The 17,095-nt window shown below is 50.4% G+C and overlaps 1 protein-coding gene across 4 annotated transcripts; it reads left to right on the top strand.

The window, feature by feature from the left end:
- The first annotated feature begins 1,277 nt into the window (after window positions 1-1,277).
- On the top strand, window positions 1,278-17,060 carry SLC25A25 (solute carrier family 25 (mitochondrial carrier; phosphate carrier), member 25). 4 transcript variants are annotated; one of them, XM_008563790.1, is made up of 11 exons: window positions 1,278-1,886; window positions 11,028-11,154; window positions 11,231-11,318; window positions 11,985-12,020; window positions 12,282-12,393; window positions 13,652-13,810; window positions 15,197-15,349; window positions 15,654-15,761; window positions 15,858-16,025; window positions 16,611-16,761; window positions 16,863-17,060. In XM_008563790.1, the coding sequence occupies exons 1-11, from the start codon at window positions 1,662-1,664 to the stop codon at window positions 17,045-17,047; spliced, it is 1,512 nt and encodes a 503-aa protein (XP_008562012.1). In that variant the 5' UTR covers window positions 1,278-1,661; the 3' UTR covers window positions 17,048-17,060. The 4 variants fall into 4 exon arrangements, with proteins under 4 accessions (XP_008562012.1, XP_008562013.1, XP_008562016.1 ...); XM_008563791.1 differs by lacking the exon at window positions 11,985-12,020; XM_008563794.1 differs by lacking the exons at window positions 1,278-1,886; window positions 11,985-12,020 and adding an exon at window positions 8,419-8,621.
- Window positions 17,061-17,095: the final 35 nt, after the last annotated feature.

Raw genomic sequence — 17,095 nt, 5'->3', positions numbered from 1 at the left:
AAAAAAAAAAAAAAAAGCTGTCTTTTTTTTTTTAACAGTTGCATAGCATTCCATTATATGGGATACCATCATTTAAGTACCCATTCCCCTTTTAAAAGACTTTAAGGTGTTTTCAGACTTGTACTGTTATAAATGAGGCTGCAAAAAATATCCTCATTTTATATACCTATGATTTACCACATGTACAAATATATCTACAAGATAAATTCCTGCAAGTGGAATTGTTGCATCAAAGGGGTCATGCTTTTGAAGCATTGGTAGCTGTGCCTAAGGACTAAGTTGCTGTTCAGACAGTCTGTACTGATTTTCACCCTCACGGCAGTGTATGAGGGTGTATGTGTCCCCACCTCTCCCCAGCAGAGTTTACCAACTCTTTTCATGCTTGAATTTTAAAAATAATGGTTATATGGGCGCACTCGGTAGAGTGTGGTGCTTGGGAGTGCGGAGGCGCTCCCGCTGAGGGTTCGGATCCCATATAGAGACCGGTCCGCTCACTGGTTGAGTGCTGTGCAGGCGCAACACCGAGGGTTGCGATCCTGTTGCCGGTCGCGGTGTGGGCGCGACACTGAGGGTTGCGATCCCGTTACCAGTCACGAAAAAAGACAAAAAGGAAAAAAAAAATAATGGTTATGAACACCATATAAAAGGGTCACCTCTGTGAGGGTTGACAGTAGTTGGTCACTGCATTTATCTGCTCGTAAACTAAGAAACAAATGACCAAACATTCATTCCTTTTTATTCATCATCATTTACTCAGTTCAGCCTACAGACTTAATCTGTGCCTCGTTCTGGGTGCTAGGGGCAGGAGGGTCTGGGACTTGGTTCCTGCCCTCAAGCAGCTCATCAGCTAGAGGGAGATACAGAGAAGAAGTAGCTGTGATATGGTGTGCCTTGTATTATGCACAGGTAGGAGAAAATTGGATGATGAAACAAGGGAAAGTGTTGCTAGATGCCTTAGAAAATGTTGCCCAGGACTCTTGATCATGTTAAACTTAAAGGTGAATGCCATCCCAGAAGCAACCCAGGTGGTAAGTAGTTAGTTGCTCCTGCTGATGAGCCAGCTCAGAGTGGATTCTGTAAGAAGAGCCTCATCTGGAGCCTGCATCTGCACCTCCCCGCAGAACTGCTGGGCTGCATGCAGGAAATCAGCCACCTGCGATTGGAGGGCTGGTGCTGGTTGGGATAATGAACTTGGTAGTGTCGGCAGAGGTGATTGGCCGGGCCCTGCTGCAGTGAGAATGCAGACTGGATGCTCGGGTCCTGGGCTTGGGTGAAGAGCGAGGACTGCTGAATAACTGAGAGCTCCAAGTTGCTTCTGCCTCCGGGAGAGGTCTGTTTGGCGGTTGCTTTTTCCTTTTCTTAAAAAAAGCCAAACATCTGATCACTATCCACCTGCAGAAGTGAATTTTTATTGAGGATGCTCCAGCTCCTTTCTCTCTATTGCCAGCATCCGGAGAGGCTCCCTTAGAGTGAGCTGCTTCTCAGGCCAGGCACGACAGCAGTGCTAGCAAATTTGAAAAAGCAGGAAACAGCCCCTGCATGCAAAGCTTCCAGCCTGAGAACTCCCCAGGCTAGTCTTCCAAGCAGCCGTGTAGCCAGAGACCCTTGATATTGTGGTCACGTCCCTCAAAAGTGAACAGTCAACCATCGGCACTGTTTGGATGAAGATGTTGCAGATGCTGTGGCATTTTCTGTCTAGCTTTTTCCCCAGGGCTGGGTGCCAAGGCTCCAGAGAGGGGAACGATCATGAAGTCAGAGGCACCCAGGCTTCTGCTCGGGGAGACCAGATGCCAAGCTTTTTGGGGAAACAGGACGGAAGGGCTGAGGCCACGGAAAAGAGACCCACCATATTGCTGGTGGTTGGACCAGCAGAGCAGTTTCCTAAGGTAATGCAACCTCAGGAGGACCTCCCAGTTTAGGGGCTGGTCTGATGTCATTTTCCTGAAAAAACTTGGGGTGTGGGAAGAAAGGGAGGACTTATTTTAAAAATCAGTTTGGTATTGGGGGTCAGGAAGAAGTGTTAGGCAATGAAGAGGCTCGTAGATTCAATTCAGAATCTTTCTGTGGCCACTGTAAAAGCTTTATGCCTCATCATGATCACCTTGGTATGGCCATTGAGAGGAGAAATGTTGGATTCAGTAGATTTGCCTTAGGATTTGTCAGTTTGGCTGCAGAAAGCCATTTCAAAGTAAGGGACAAACTATTAGACTGTGTCTTAGCTGATCTGAACAATGCAGGGAGGACGAAGCCGAAAGGGCAAGTGAGCATGCCTTGAAAGATGAACCTAATTGCCTGGAGCTGGGGGAGCAAGTCTTTAGAGGTCGTCGTGAAGGTCACACTCCCCTTGCCTTGGTCAGACCTGCCTTACCTTTGGGTCTGGGAGGTAGAGAGCGGAGGGCTGGGGGTGGGTCCAAGGAGCGGCTGGAGTCATGAGGTGCAGAGGCAGGTGTCCCTCTGGGAATGACCATGGCCACTGCAGGTCTGCCGAGTGCCAGGGCCTTCCATCCCTCCCGATCCCCAATGAGGAGTTATTGCACCAGGTCCTCACCAGAGCCAAGGTAAGTGGCAGTACCCCCATTTCACAGATAAGGAAACTGAAGTGCAGAAAGGTTAAATAATTTGCCTTGATTGCTTAGGGTTAAACAATTAAGGAGAGGTAGAACTGAGATTTATCCCCAAATCTGTCTGGAATTTTGCCCTGCACTGCCTTGCTTTCCCTTAAGAACACAGTTTTTAATGGGATTGAGTGAGTGGTCTGGAGTAGAAAGGAAATTGTGTGTGGCTGAGATTTCTCCTGCCTGCGGTAGGAGTGACCTTGTTCCCTCCTGAGCTTTTCTCTTTTCTCCTTCCTCAGGAGAAAATCGATCAGAGTAGGGAAGGGGATTCTGTCCTATGTTTGGCACATTGTAGATACCCAAAAATGTTTGTTGAATTGAATTACTACATTTAAGAAATAAAAGTTCATTTTGCCTTTGCTAATAGAGAGGGACTTTGGATGCAACAACTTTTGCAGTCGTGTGGGCATTGAGGAGAGTCCTTAGTCTGTGAAGGGCTCTTTCCACTCATCAGGGTCTCACAATCTGTGTTATGCCTGAGATGTGCGTGCTTAATGTGCTTCAAAAGGGTGTCACTTTCTACCTTTTGATGGTTTTAGGCAAGATCAGAAATGGTGGTGGTGCTAGCTTTTGTGAGGAACTTTTATCTACAGACCTGTTTGCCTTGTGGCCTGGATTAGCTGGTTGCCTTTTAAAATCATCTAATTTTGACTGTAATAATTAACTGCTCCATTTCCCTGCCTCACACCGGCACCCTTTGCCAGCTGTCCCCCCAGGGTTTGCCTAGAGGTAGGACTTTCTGTTTGGAACAGCTCAGTTCTTGGCCTGCAGAATCCAGAGACCCACATCTTTTACTAGCTCTGTTTCCCAAAAGTGAGGTGGATCAGCTGGCTGTGTGTAAGGGGAGCCCCAGGAGGGAGACGGAGCAGTTGGGTTGGTTTGAAGCAAGCAAGAAAGTATATCTGGGCAGCGCAGATTTTCTTAAAGCAGATAAGCAAAGAATTGAAATAGTAGGAGCATTTACGCAGCATGTGTCCTTTACCGGCGCATGTGCTCTGAAGGTGTTTGGGGTTTGTGATCACCAGCTGATCGGGCCTGGCCTGGCCATTTCTCTCAGGAAGAGGCCTCTAGAATATTTTGGAAACCATACAGAGAAGTTCATGTTGGTCCTCCGGCTTCCCAGTGTCCCAGAAGCACTACTTTGTTTTACTCTCACTTCCCCTGTTTAAATATGTCTACTAGTGAGTCGGGTTGCTGCAAGCTTTTATTCTAGGAACTGTCCCAGTTTTCCCCTCTATCTTTGTCTTTCAGTTAATCTGCAGTTGGAGAAGAAAGCCATTACTCTGGAATGGGAGGTGCCCTCAGCGGCATTCAAGCTTTCAAATCCTGAGGGGCTGTCTTCTCAGAAGCTCAGAGAATTTTGCTCATTGTGTGTGTAATTGCCAAGTATAGGCAGGTTTCATTGGAAACTGGCTATACTAAGCTGTCATGACAACATGATCATCAAATGACACTGCAGCCACAGAAGCCAATGAGGTTTGAGAGCCTTAAGGGTGGGTGGGGCTTGTAGAGCCGGATGCTGGGAGGCTCCCAAACATATTCATATTTCTGGCTTGGTCTGAGTCATTGCTGAGGATGGGGGAGATACTTTCTGGTGTAATGCTCCACTCCCAAAGCCACTGTACCTATCCTGTTCTTACTCGTGGTATTCTGGCTCTTACAGGAAGCACCTGGTTTTTTTGGCGTGACAGAGTGGTAGGATGAGGAAAGCTTATGGTGGCACTGGCAGATTTGCAGGTGAGAAGTGCTTGTGAGAGCTACTTTACAGATTAAATGAAATCTGATGCCACTAAATTCTAAGGGACCGAGCGTTGCTGTCATTATTTCTGAATACTAGTTATAGGAATGGACATTGGAGAAGAGGAAACAGAAGTAGAACTATGTCACAAAATTAGAATAAATACAAAGAGCAGAGAAGAATCGTGTACAAGGCAGCACATTATGCCCAGATCTTAGCCGTGAGCTGGTGTGATTGTCAGGAATGAAACAGGAGGCCTGCCGTATTTCTTCCTTACTGTATTTCAGAAGCTGTGATAAAGAGGCAGGTTTTTGTTGTTTTTAGCTAAGACTAAACTTGCTCAAGTTACACTTTTCCAGCATGCCTGCCACCTTGCAATCTGAGGCATTGCTTACTGTAATTCTCAGTGTCAGGATTAGATATTCTTTGGGAACTGAATTCTAGAATCTCCTTTTGGCAGCGTTGGTTTTGAGTGCTGTTTTAAATGGATATTGTAACAAGAGCCCAACCCCAGGTGCAAGGCTCAGCCCTCCACCTATAAGCTTTGGGACTTGGGCAAACCGGGTCATTTCTCTAGGCCTGTTTGCTCAACTCAGATTAAGGGGATATCCCCAGGCCCCTCTCGGCCCCACAGCCTACAATTCCAGGGACAGAGTAATTGCCTTAGACACTAGGCACCTAGAGATTGGTTCATTTGCAAAGAATTCCCAGTTTCTGTGTGCAAATGGACTTCTGAATTACCCATGAAACCCAATAGATTAGATAGTTTATTTATTTATTTGACAGCTGGCCAGAACAGGGATCCAAACCCTTGACCTTGGTGTTATAACACCATGCTGTGACTGAGTTACCTGGTCAGCCACTACCCACCACCCTTGCTAAATTTGACTGGGTTTTAAAAAGAAAAAAAATCACAGTAGCAAAATAAAAATAAGTTAGAAACCTTTTTTTTTAAAAGTAATATTGAATATTGAAATAGAGTTGATGTTAGCATTGTAAAATAATGTCTTGACAACCACATGCAGAACATTTCCTGACCCCACAATACTGCTGGTCTGTGTGGACTTAAGAACTTTGTTATAATCAAGGAGATTATAACCTTTTTTTTAGAAAACAATTGCACTTATGTGATAATATTTTAATAATGTCTCCTTGTAATATAGAATATAGTTTTCATTTTTACTTGATATTGTTTTCAAATCTCTTCCCAGATTTGTTTTATAAACATATCATAAAACTCAATGGTACAGTTATGTTAACCAAAATTCTTTGAAAAATATTTTATTAAGAAGTGAACATCTCGGGCCGGCCCATGGCTCACTTGGGAGAGTGCGGTGCTGATAACACCAAGGCCATGGGTTCGGATCCCATATAGGGAGGTCGGTTGCTCACTGGGTGAGCGTGATGCTGACAACACCAAGTCAAGGGTTAAGATCCCCTTACCAGTTATTTTTTTTTAAAAAAAAAAAAGAAAGAAAGAAATATCTCCAATTGAATGACTTATTTACTCAGTCAAAATATTTGATATTTTTAGGGGCCAGCCCATGGCTCACTTGGGAGAGCGTGGTGCTGACAACACCAAGTCAAGGGTTAAGACCCCCTTACCGCTCATCTTTAAAAATATATTTATATATATATTTGATATTTTTTATTGGAATGACTTCAGCCATAACTAAAATGAGATACTTCAGCAGATCTCTGTCACGTAATTTAGTTTCAGAAGCAAACATGAATAATTTAACAAAGGAAGACCAGCATTTTAAGATTTAGCTTTTTTTTTTTTTCTTTCCTTTTTTGTCTTTTTTTCGTGACCGGTATCAGGATCGCAACCCTCGGTGTCGCGCCCGCACTGCGCTCAGCCAGTGAGTGGACCGGTCTCTATATGGGATCCGAACCCTCAGCGGGAGCGCCGCCATACTCCCAAGCGCCGCACTCTACCGAGTGCGCCACCGGGCCGGCCCAAGATTTAGCTTTTATGTATAAATGTGTCTTGGGGTTGTCTGTGTCTTGGGGTCTTAGAGGGTGGCTGAACTGATTCACTCATTTAGAAGCCGCTCAGGAAGCACCTTTTATGATCAAGGCAAGACGTTAGTTTCAGGCAAAGAAGTACAAAGGTTTGAAGCAATAGTCTTCTGCCTTCAAAGACCCTAATACTAGAGATAAGATGTGTGTTAAAATAGCTCCAAAGGGCAGGCCCATGGCTCACTTGGGAGAGTGGTGCTGATGGCACCAGGGCCACGGGTTCGGATCCCTTTATAGGGATGGCTGGTTGGCTTGCTTGGGGGAGCGTGGTGCTGACAACACCAAGTCAGGGGTCGTGATCCCCTTACCGGTCATCTTTTTAAAAAACAACAACAACCACAAAATAGCTCCAAAGCAGAACATTCTGAATTGGGCAGCTTAAGAGGCAGCTGAGTATCATGAGGAGGCTGAACAGGAATCTGCCTGGATAATCCGGAGCTGCCTCCTCGGATCTGCCTGCAGTGGCAGTCCAAGACCTGTTTTTACAGACTCACCATCAGATCCCTTTAGAAGGGCCAACATGTCATATCACTTGTAATCTGTGTTTCATGCTGTTGTACATAAGTATCAATATCTCATCCTAAAATCCTCTTTACAAGTTCTTAACAAAAAGCTTTTTAGTGAATTAAGATGTCCTTTTAATTTTGTTGACCCCAAATGACAGCCATCCATTTTTATCCATGCCAGCAGTGAGAAGATGTAGTCTATATGAGGAAGTGGTTCACTATAGAAGGAACAAGTGGGAGATGGATCTGGTTCTCATCTTGGTGACATGGTCTCTTCCTCCATAGCACGAATCTGTGGGGAGGAAAGAGGTGGAGAGAACGCAGGCTGGTCTGGAGAGGGTCATCCTCAAGTAATGATCACATCTTCCCAGGACCTGAGATTTCCTCTCGTTCGTGCTCACCCAAAAGGGTTGTTTAGCCTGTGATCATGGCATGCCCAGTGACTGCATATGGCTATCAAGTACTTGCAGTGTGGCTATATGACTGAGGAACTGAGTTTTTAGTTTCATTTAATTTAAAATAGTTTAAGATTTAAAAAAAAAAAGCTTCTGTATTGAATAGCAAAGTTCTGGGCTAGAGAGCTACAACTACCCTGAGCTTTTAAGTGTCTGAGCAGAAGTGGGCTTTGAAGACTGGGTCCCCTATGAGGCCCGGCCGACCCAATGGATGCATCTCAGGAGTCCTTGGCATAGAGACCTTTAGACTCGATAGTGTCCTCTCCCACCTCTATCATGGCAGCTCCTTGGTGCTTCTGAGATACCCAGATGAAGCCTACAGGGAAATAGGTTGGTCCCTAGGTGTTCACATTGCAGAGTGGCCTGGGAGAAGTTTCAATGCGCTAGATACACGTGGTCTGTGGAGGGTTCAGGGTCCTCTGGAGCAGGAGCCAGCCAGACCAATCCTGGGAGGCCAGTCGTGGCCAAACCAGCCACATCCAGGCTCAGCCAGCTGGGGCAGCTCCCCAGCAGGACGAACAGGCCCACGGTGAGGTCCACTTTCCTGAGTGGCTGGGGACCCAGCTCTCAGAGTCCCACTGTCACCATTAAACTGGGCCCCTTTCCAGCAGGCATTGATCCAGTCTCTGTACATCCACTGCTTTTCCTGTTGGGAATGATTTACTAAGGGGAGAAAACCTTTGTAATGTGTGACGCTGTATTGTATTTGGGGACCTTGTATGAAAACAGGCTGTAGGCTGTTTGTTTATTTGGAGGGGCTGGCAGCCAGTGGGTGAAGGTTTGTTTGGGCATGGTACCAATACGGGGCAGAGCAGAACCGACGCAGGACAGAACTCCTTCCCCGAAGAGTTAACTGCAGGGAGCAGATGACGTCAGTCCTGATCTTTGCACCTCTCCCCTTGAGCAATCTGGTGCCGCCTTCTAGTCCAGGGTCTATGTTCGTTGGCTGCTGGCAGGACTTAACAGTGGGCGTGTTTCTTTTTCAATTAAGTAAAAAGGCACGGCTTAAGCAGCCAATGACAGCTGAGGCCCAGCATATCTTGCGCACGGTTCCAGGCCAGGCAGTATTTCCATTCTTGACGCTGCCAGAACCTGCTCCAGCGGCAGCTGAGCAGTGCCCGTCAGCATGCTCTGCCTGTGCCTGTATATGCCACTCATCGGAGAGGCCCAGACCGAGTTCCAGTACTTTGAGTCCAAGGGGCTTCCTGCCGAGCTGAAGTCCATCTTCAAGCTCAGTGTCTTTATCCCCTCCCAGGAGTTCTCCACCTACCGCCAGTGGAAGCAGGTCTGTATGGGTGACCATGGGAAGGGAGGGACAGCAGGCATTGAGTGGTGTCAAAGGGTCCCCTTCCAGGAGAAAAGAATGTCTGAAATGTGGGAGGTTTTTTCCCAGCTGTCTTATGGCTGTACCCGGCAAAAGGTCTACGTCATGGGAATGACTGGTTTTCATGTGATCTCCAAGGAAGGCTGGAATTCTAGAAAAGGCACTTGTGGGAGAAAGATCTTGGAAAGGAATCTCCTTTTGCTAAGTGGGGGATTTCCTGAGAAATACAGGGCCAGGAGGCCTGGGGGCAGTCCGGATCCATGGGACTGTTTCTTTGAGCTGGGAGGACAGAGGCCAGGAGCACGTGGGAGGGAAAGACCAAGAGGCTTCTCTTTGGGGGCCCAGGAGCTAGGATCATTGCTGCAGAGTAGAGCTGAACATGCCCCGTGAGGCTGGAGCTGGCAGCAGTGTGTCCTGGGTGGGAAAGGAGGGGACCTTCCCACCTTCTAGACCCTCAGTCATCCCTGTGGAGTGGGAAGGTAGCAGAGATTCTATGCTGTCCCCAGTGCTCATGATGGCAGTGGAGGTCTGACCGGGTGCACTGAAGGGTGATTTGCATATCCTAGGAAGGAGACAGAAAGTAGGCCTAGTGAAGCAAGCACTTTGAGAATATTTTGAAATAGGCTGCAATGAGTACATCCTTGGCTTGTCTGTATCACAGCACCCGCCCCAAAAAGGTGCGTGGATCGCCTCGGTGACAGGAAATGGGTACCAAAGAGCTCTGTGCATAATGTCCGCCTCCTCCCTAAGTGGCATATAGACTCTATTTCCACTCCTGTCAGAAATCTGGAGTGATCACCTTATACGTAATTTGTATCACTATTGGCTGATGCAAATGTCTGCAGGAATTTAACATAACCTCAGATAGCAGAAAAAATATGTGCCAGCATCTGTCCCACATTCCAGCCACACCCCACGTGTTATTCTTCTGATCACAGGGTATCTGTCCAGGCCACCCTCCTCCCAGTGCCTTTAGTAGCTGAGGAGTCACAAAGAGCTCTCAAGTGGTTCAGGGTATAGTCTGAGAGACCACGACTGGAATCCTTTGAGAGCATGATATGCCGATGGTCCATCAATTTCCCACCCCCAAATGGCTTGAGAGACTCTGAAGCCCAGGTTGCTTTGTAGAAAGGGAATGGATTTCCTGCTGAGAGAATCGGGGAACACACGGGGCCTGTAACCATTTTCCTCAGTAGTTCTAGTTTTGGGTTCTAGATTCAGAGTGATGCTGAGTTGGAGTGACTCACAGTTGTCCCCACATTCTTGAGATTAACCTTTAGGGAGGCAGCAGGATCTGTAGGGAGGTGGCTCAGGAGTCCAACAGGCCTGGCTTGAATCCCACCCACCACTTCCCTAGCTGTGTGACCTTGCATGAATACTTAGCTTCTCTGAACTCCTGTTTTCTTCTCTGCAAAATGGGGGAAGTGATAGTACCTACCTCTTGGAGCTGTCTGAGAGGATTCAGTGGGTTGCTAGAGGTAAAGCATTTAGCGTGACCTGTGGCACATGCTAAGTGCTCAGGAAGTGTTGGCTCTTTTGTGGAGAAATTCCAGTTGCTGAGCATCCAAAACCAATTACAGTGCTAAGCAAAGATCACCTCCTAAGGGGAGGTGCAGAGTTTTGGAACCTCACGGCCAAGGAACAGGGTCTCGTAAGGCCTTCTTGGGTCACTAACCTATTACTCAGAGCTGCCCTCATTTCCCATGCCTGGTTCAGAGAGCTCGAGTTGGTTATATCATCTGGCTTCCCTGAGATCAGGAACTGGCAGTGCCTTCAAGCACATGCACAAGAATAGTCGCCCTTGGCTCCTACCCCTCCTCCAGCCTTCAGAGTGCTCTGCCTCTACCTTCATCCTGGCCACCGAATCATTCATGGGCCAGTGCTACTTTTAGGGATAAAAAGAGCAAGCTGCAGAGTTTCTGATGGAATCTGGCTTCCAAGGCCATCCCCACATCTCGGCAGGGAGCACATGGGGCTGAGGTCTGTCCAGGTACAGCGCAGCAGTGGAGCAAGCAGCTGACCCTGGCTGTGCACCAAGCCAGTCTCCAGCACACGTGGAATGTGCAAGCGCTGAGCCACCCTGTTGCCTTATCTGAAGGGCTCCTCCCAGGGGCTCCTTTCTCCTCTTTGCTTGTGAGGGAAGCAAGTTACTTTGGTGCCAGGCAGTACTCAGGGATCCAAGCAGTGGCTCTGGCGTGGGGCTAAATTGACGTGGAGGCTTTGGGAGTAGGACAGAAGTGTCTTAGCTCATCAGGCCCCCCTGCATTCATGGATTAGCACAGCTGTTTCCTGGGGAAGGGGCCCCACAAGGCACACGGAATGGCTGGTGCGTGAGCTAAAACACAAAACCTCACTTTTGTTTTCTAGAAAATCGTACAAGCTGGAGACAAGGACCTCGATGGGCAGCTCGACTTTGAAGAGTTCGTCCATTATCTCCAAGATCACGAGAAGAAGCTGAGGCTGGTGTTTAAGAGTCTAGACAAAAAGAACGATGGTGAGTGTTGCCCGGAGCTTCCCCAACCCTCCAACCCCCAGGTGCCCGCTCCTACTCATGGCCTGTGTTGTGGCAGGACGGATCGATGCTCAGGAGATCGTGCAGTCCCTGCGGGATCTGGGAGTCAAGATATCTGAACATCAGGCAGAAAAGATCCTCAAGAGGTGAGCACTTAGCCAGCCTCTGTGTTTGGTTTAACGAAAGTGTGACAGAAGAAATCCTGTCGGACTGACTGTGGTGCCCATCACCCTACTGACCCCGTTCCTCTGAACTTGGCCCTCTCGTGGCTTGAAAGGATGAATAAGTTACCTGCCCAGTGGCCCCCATCTCACTAGATATTAGGCCCCTCAGGTTGGAAGAACCACAAATCACCTGGGATCATGCCCGTTCAACAGTGGCCCATGTAGAGAAAAGACTAGCTGGGGGGATTTCAAGTAGGTGAAAGGCCAGCAAGGAACACCCCCTCCAGGGTCAGGAAGGGAGAAGGGGCTCTCCACGGCCCTCATTTTGAGGTGGATTTTTCCCCCCAGGCTAGTAACTTGCTCTTAACACTGTAGTCAGATGTGCCGCTCCAAAAGACAGCTCGCTGGTGGGGGGTGATTGCTGGGAAATAGGATGGAATAGCCCGAGGAGCTGCTCTCTTCCTGGCTGAGCCCAAAGGCTGGCTGGGCCTCAGGGACAGCAGCCTCTGGCCTCGGTCCCTGGGGCCGTCCTTGTGCCGCGCTGTGCCCATGTCCTGGTGTGCCTGCTTCACTAGCGCCTGCTCAGAGCACTTATTTGTGTTGTTTCTCCTTTCTCCTCCTCTGCATCTTCCTCTGTCTGTCTGTCAGAATACGAACGGGCCACTTCTGGGGCCCTGTCACCTAGTAAGTATTCGTGTCACCCTGTGACTGCCTCCCTCCTCAACATCTGTGCCTGATTAGAGCGGGGTTCTCACGGGCCATTATATTTGCATTTTTGTGGAAGGTGGGGTGTGGAGCCACTTTGCCCATTCCCGTTGGGGGCAGAGGCAGCTTCTGTGTTTCCTTGGTGGCCAGGTCACCTGCCCTGGGCTCACCTGGAGGTGGGAAGTGCAGCTGGTGGATGGGGTGTGTTTGCACGTGGGTGACCGTGCCTCTGTCTTGCAGCATGGATAAAAATGGCACGATGACCATTGACTGGAATGAGTGGCGAGACTACCACCTTCTGCATCCCGTGGAGAACATCCCCGAGATCATCCTCTACTGGAAACATTCCACGGTGAGGCCCACGTCCCGGTCCTGAACACGCTTTCTCCCTCATCCCTTCACAGGGTCCCCTTCACCCAGCATCTGGCATCCCCATGCCAGGAGTGGGGCTGGGGGTTCCTGGCTACCTCCTCAATAGCAAGTCTGTCCCCTCCTCGGCTGGCCCAGCAGAGCTGTCACATGCTCCCTCCATTTCTCACTTGCCGGCCAACCTGAGTGGCCCAATGTTCCCTGGACACAAGGTCCCACTGCCAGGGTGTCCTCCTGTCCCCATATGCTACCTGTTCCTCACGGTCTATTTCAAATATCCCTTCCCCTTAATGCTTCCTGTTCACCCAAAGCCAGTGTGGTCCTTCCTGGGGGCTGGGGGCTACTCTATACAGACCACAGATGCAGAGCTGTTAGGAGTCCCCCACTACCCTATTTCTTGGTACTGTTTCTCTCTGTGGCAAAAGAGGATGTCCCCATGGCCACACACACGCTGCTCTTTCACCCCCATCAGCTGCGGTTCCACATTCAGAAATACAGGTCTATGTTGACCTCCCTGCCAGTGAGCCCCTTCATGTTTGGTTTGTCCCTTTCTACTGGTCCTTGCTGAGCCCCTGATGTGCTGAGCCCCAGTCTTATCCAGCCTGGACTGTCCACTCCGGGAGGGGAAGCCAGAGGTGCTCCTCCTCTGTCTCCTGCGGTGCCAGCCCGCAGCTTGTTGAGTGACATTAAGTGGACAGCCCCTGGGGTCTGAGCAGAGCTGGCTCTGACTGGCCTAGATGCCACCCAGAGAGAGACTGGCATGCAGGCAGCACAGCCATCATATTTGTTGAGGCCTTGCATAACATTCTGCCAGCATGATCTGGTTACACATCAGATTTCAGAAGGATTTTTACCCCTGACTTGATCCTTTCAGTACAGCCAGCCAGCGATCCTCCCTGAAATGCCTTGTAAGCTGTTCTTGCAGGAGCCACTGGCAGCATTTGAAAGGACTGTCCGAGTAGTTTTGGAACTGGCTTCTTCCAGCTGTGCTCACTCACCACCTATACCTGGGCCTCTCCAAGGCCAAAAAACAGAATTGAGAGCTTTTCCACTTCACAGAGTGGAGGGGAAGGGCCCGAGGCAGCTTCCTGCCCAGAATCCTCAGCCTTCGCCCGTGCACGTGGCCCCTTAGGATGGAGCCATCCTGCAGGGTGGAAGGTGGGCGATGATGCCAATCTGGCAGCCGCTTTGCTGTGAATACCTGAGGAGGGCTTGTTTTATCTTTACTGTCTTCTTCATAGATCTTTGATGTGGGTGAGAATCTGACAGTCCCTGATGAGTTCACAGTGGAGGAGCGGCAGACGGGGATGTGGTGGAGACACCTTGTGGCAGGAGGAGGGGCAGGGGCTGTATCCAGAACCTGCACAGCCCCCCTGGACAGACTCAAGGTGCTCATGCAGGTATGCAGAAGAGGCCCCAAACTGACGGATTTTCACCTTGGGCTTCACTGTTTGGTTGGTTTCCCTCTCTCATGGCTGGGGCCTTGCCTTGGGCCCAGTCTTTTCTAGCCCAGTAAATCAGATTGGAAAGATTGCTCAGACAATCTTGGGGAGAGTTCCATCCACCCTAGGTGACCTCATGCACATGGCTGAGCTAATTTTACCCGAGGCATTTAAGCCCCTTGCCTTGGGCCCAGTCTTTTCTAGCCCAGTAAATCAGATTGGAAAGATTGCTCAGACAAGGGGAGAGTTCCATCCACCCTAGGTGACCTCATGCACATGGCTGAGCTAATTTTACCCGAGGCATCACATTACAGGGGCTTAATGTGGACAGGTGAAGCCAGAGAGATGGGGGGTGTGGCAGGAGCTGATTTACTTAAGCAAATATTATGTGGGGCACCCTATGGTGGGTAGGGCAAGCAGATCCTCACCTGTCCCAGATGCCAGTGGAAATGGCACCATTACCTTGGCCTGGCACAGAAAGCCACATCTACAGGGCAGAGATAAGCTCAACTGATGTCAGGGGCAGAATTGCAACACTGACCTTCATGAGGATGCCCTGCTGGACTTTGATGTCCAGTCACCCTTGTTCCCTTGCTTTCTTAGAGCACTTTCTATGCCAGGAGTCCTGCTGAGAAAAGACTTCATCCCTCCCTTGCCCCTCTGCCCTACTGGGCCTCCCCGGTTTTGCACAGATGCATGTGAACTCCCTGTGTCTTACACGTGGTTCAGGGAGAAGAGCTCTGGGCCTGGACTCTGCCCCAGGAGTCACCCCAGCCCCTCCCTCCCAGCATGTGACTTTGGCAATTCTCTTTGCCTCCCAGTGCCTGCTTTCCTCCATGAAAGGAAGGCGCTTGGACAATGCCTCATCAGTCTGTTTTCTGAACAGAATTCCCAGGAATATTGAGATTAAAAGCAGTCCTTAGGTGAAATGCCTGGGATGTGCTTTAAAGTAACCCAGTAGAGGTGGGCCAGCAAGGACATAGATTGGCCGTTTTACCAAAGCTGAGGATGGGTTCATGGAGGCTCATGGCATAATTCTCTCTACTTTTGTATATGTTTGAAAATTTTCCATAATAAAATGCTCAATTTTTTAAAAATTTTATAAGTATTCTTGTAAAGGTGTTTAGTACACTGTTGGCACACAACAGATGCACAGTGAAATCTAATGGAACCCCAGTTAGCCACTTTTGGTGGTCACGGTGCTGGGTTAGTCTTCAAACTACAGAGAGGGAAGAGCCTTCCCGCCACCCTCCATCTGCTGGCCAGTGTGAAGAGGCCCTTTGCTGGACGGTGGCAGCCCTGGGGGCCCCTCCGGGCTGTATCTGACTGTTTTCCCCTCCTCAGGTCCATGCCTCCCGCAGCAACAACATGTGCATTGTTGGTGGATTCACACAGATGATTCGAGAGGGAGGGACCAAGTCACTCTGGCGGGGCAACGGCATCAATGTCCTCAAAATTGCCCCCGAGTCGGCCATCAAATTCATGGCGTATGAGCAGGTGAGGACCCGGCTCCCCAAAGAATCCCCAATCGGCAGCTGCTTCCCGAGCTTCCTCTAGACTGAGGTCCCTGAAACCTAGAGCCAGTCATTATACCCAAGGGACAGCAGGGGGAGGCAGGAGGCCTGGGTGTGACCCCGGCTCTTACACCAGTTCCATTTTAAGCTGGCTCCTTCCATTTGTGGGCAGAGTAAAATGTGCAGGGACACCAGGCCTCAACCGAAACCAACAGACTCCACAAGGAGGGGCGGGGCTGGAGCAGGTGCTCTGGGCTCTGGGTGTATCAGTTCGCTTTCTATTCCAGATCAAGCGTCTTGTTGGTAGCGACCAGGAGACTCTGAGGATTCACGAGAGGCTTGTGGCAGGGTCCTTGGCAGGGGCCATCGCCCAAAGCAGCATCTACCCGATGGAGGTGAGGCGCCACTTGGGTCCTGGGGGCTGGCCATGCACATGGTACTGGGGTGATGAGTGCACCGTGCTCACACTGCCCGGTGCTCCTGATCTGCAGGTTTTGAAGACCCGGATGGCCCTGCGGAAGACAGGCCAGTATTCGGGCATGCTGGACTGTGCCAGGAGGATCCTGGCCAGAGAGGGGGTGGCCGCCTTCTACAAAGGCTATGTCCCCAACATGCTGGGGATCATCCCCTATGCCGGCATCGACCTAGCTGTCTATGAGGTGAGGCCCCTGAGGGCTCAGGTCCCTGGGATGAGCAGGATAGATTCAGAAACCCTCTCCTCCCCACGCCCCCACCCATTTTCCCCCTCCCTGATGGACCACCAGGGATGGATAGAACAAGAACCAGCACCAGAGACTGCTTTTCCTTCCAGACTCATCTGTTTATTGCAAGGGTCTCCTGTCACCCTGCCTGCCCCTGGCAGTCCCCAGCACGGTTCCTGTGAGCCTGGCCCCCAGGTTCTGCACCCCCAGGCGCTCAGCAGGCAGATCCTCAGAGCATGATGATCCCCAGGGCTCACAGGCCCCCAGTAGACCCCAGACCACAGAAGTTTCCTGGGGGGAAGGTGGTGCCCTCCCCCACTGCTTATCCTATCCAGGAATCCCCAGTGACAGCAGAAACAAAGGGCAGGCTGGCCAAAAGGTCATCAAGACCCAAGCCAAGCAATCAGGTTACAGTGGCCTTGCAGATCCCATGTGACCAGGAACTGCCTCTGGTGTGGGTCCAGTAACTGCCCCCCTTTCCCCTAGTCTTCCTGCCTCACCAGCTCTTCCTGGCACTCACCCCCCACCCGTTCCCCCACCCAGACGCTCAAGAATGCCTGGCTGCAGCGCTATGCTGTGAACAGCGCAGACCCCGGCGTGTTTGTGCTCCTGGCCTGTGGCACCATATCCAGTACCTGTGGCCAGCTAGCCAGCTACCCCCTGGCCTTGGTCAGGACCCGGATGCAGGCACAAGGTAAGTCTGGTCCTGGGTCAGTCCCCAGGGGCCATCTCCTGGGCAGTTTGGGAGGTCGGGAGGTGCAGACAGAAGGCATCTGACTGTGGCCTCTCGTGCAGCCTCCATCGAGGGTGCTCCGGAGGTGACCATGAGCAGCCTCTTCAGACAGATCCTGCGGACCGAGGGGGCCTTCGGGCTGTATCGGGGGCTTGCCCCCAACTTCATGAAGGTGATCCCAGCCGTGAGCATCAGCTACGTGGTGTACGAGAACCTGAAGATCACCCTGGGCGTGCAGTCGCGGTGACGGGAGGGAGGGCAGCACCCCCCCCCCCCCCCCCCCCCCCCCCCCCCC

Source organism: Galeopterus variegatus, unplaced genomic scaffold (genome assembly GCF_000696425.1).
Source record: "Galeopterus variegatus unplaced genomic scaffold, G_variegatus-3.0.2 Scaffold14914, whole genome shotgun sequence".
NCBI classification, from domain to species: Eukaryota; Metazoa; Chordata; class Mammalia; order Dermoptera; family Cynocephalidae; genus Galeopterus; species Galeopterus variegatus.
Note: the sequence above shows the minus strand (reverse complement) of the source record. Positions and strands in the feature narration are given on the sequence as shown.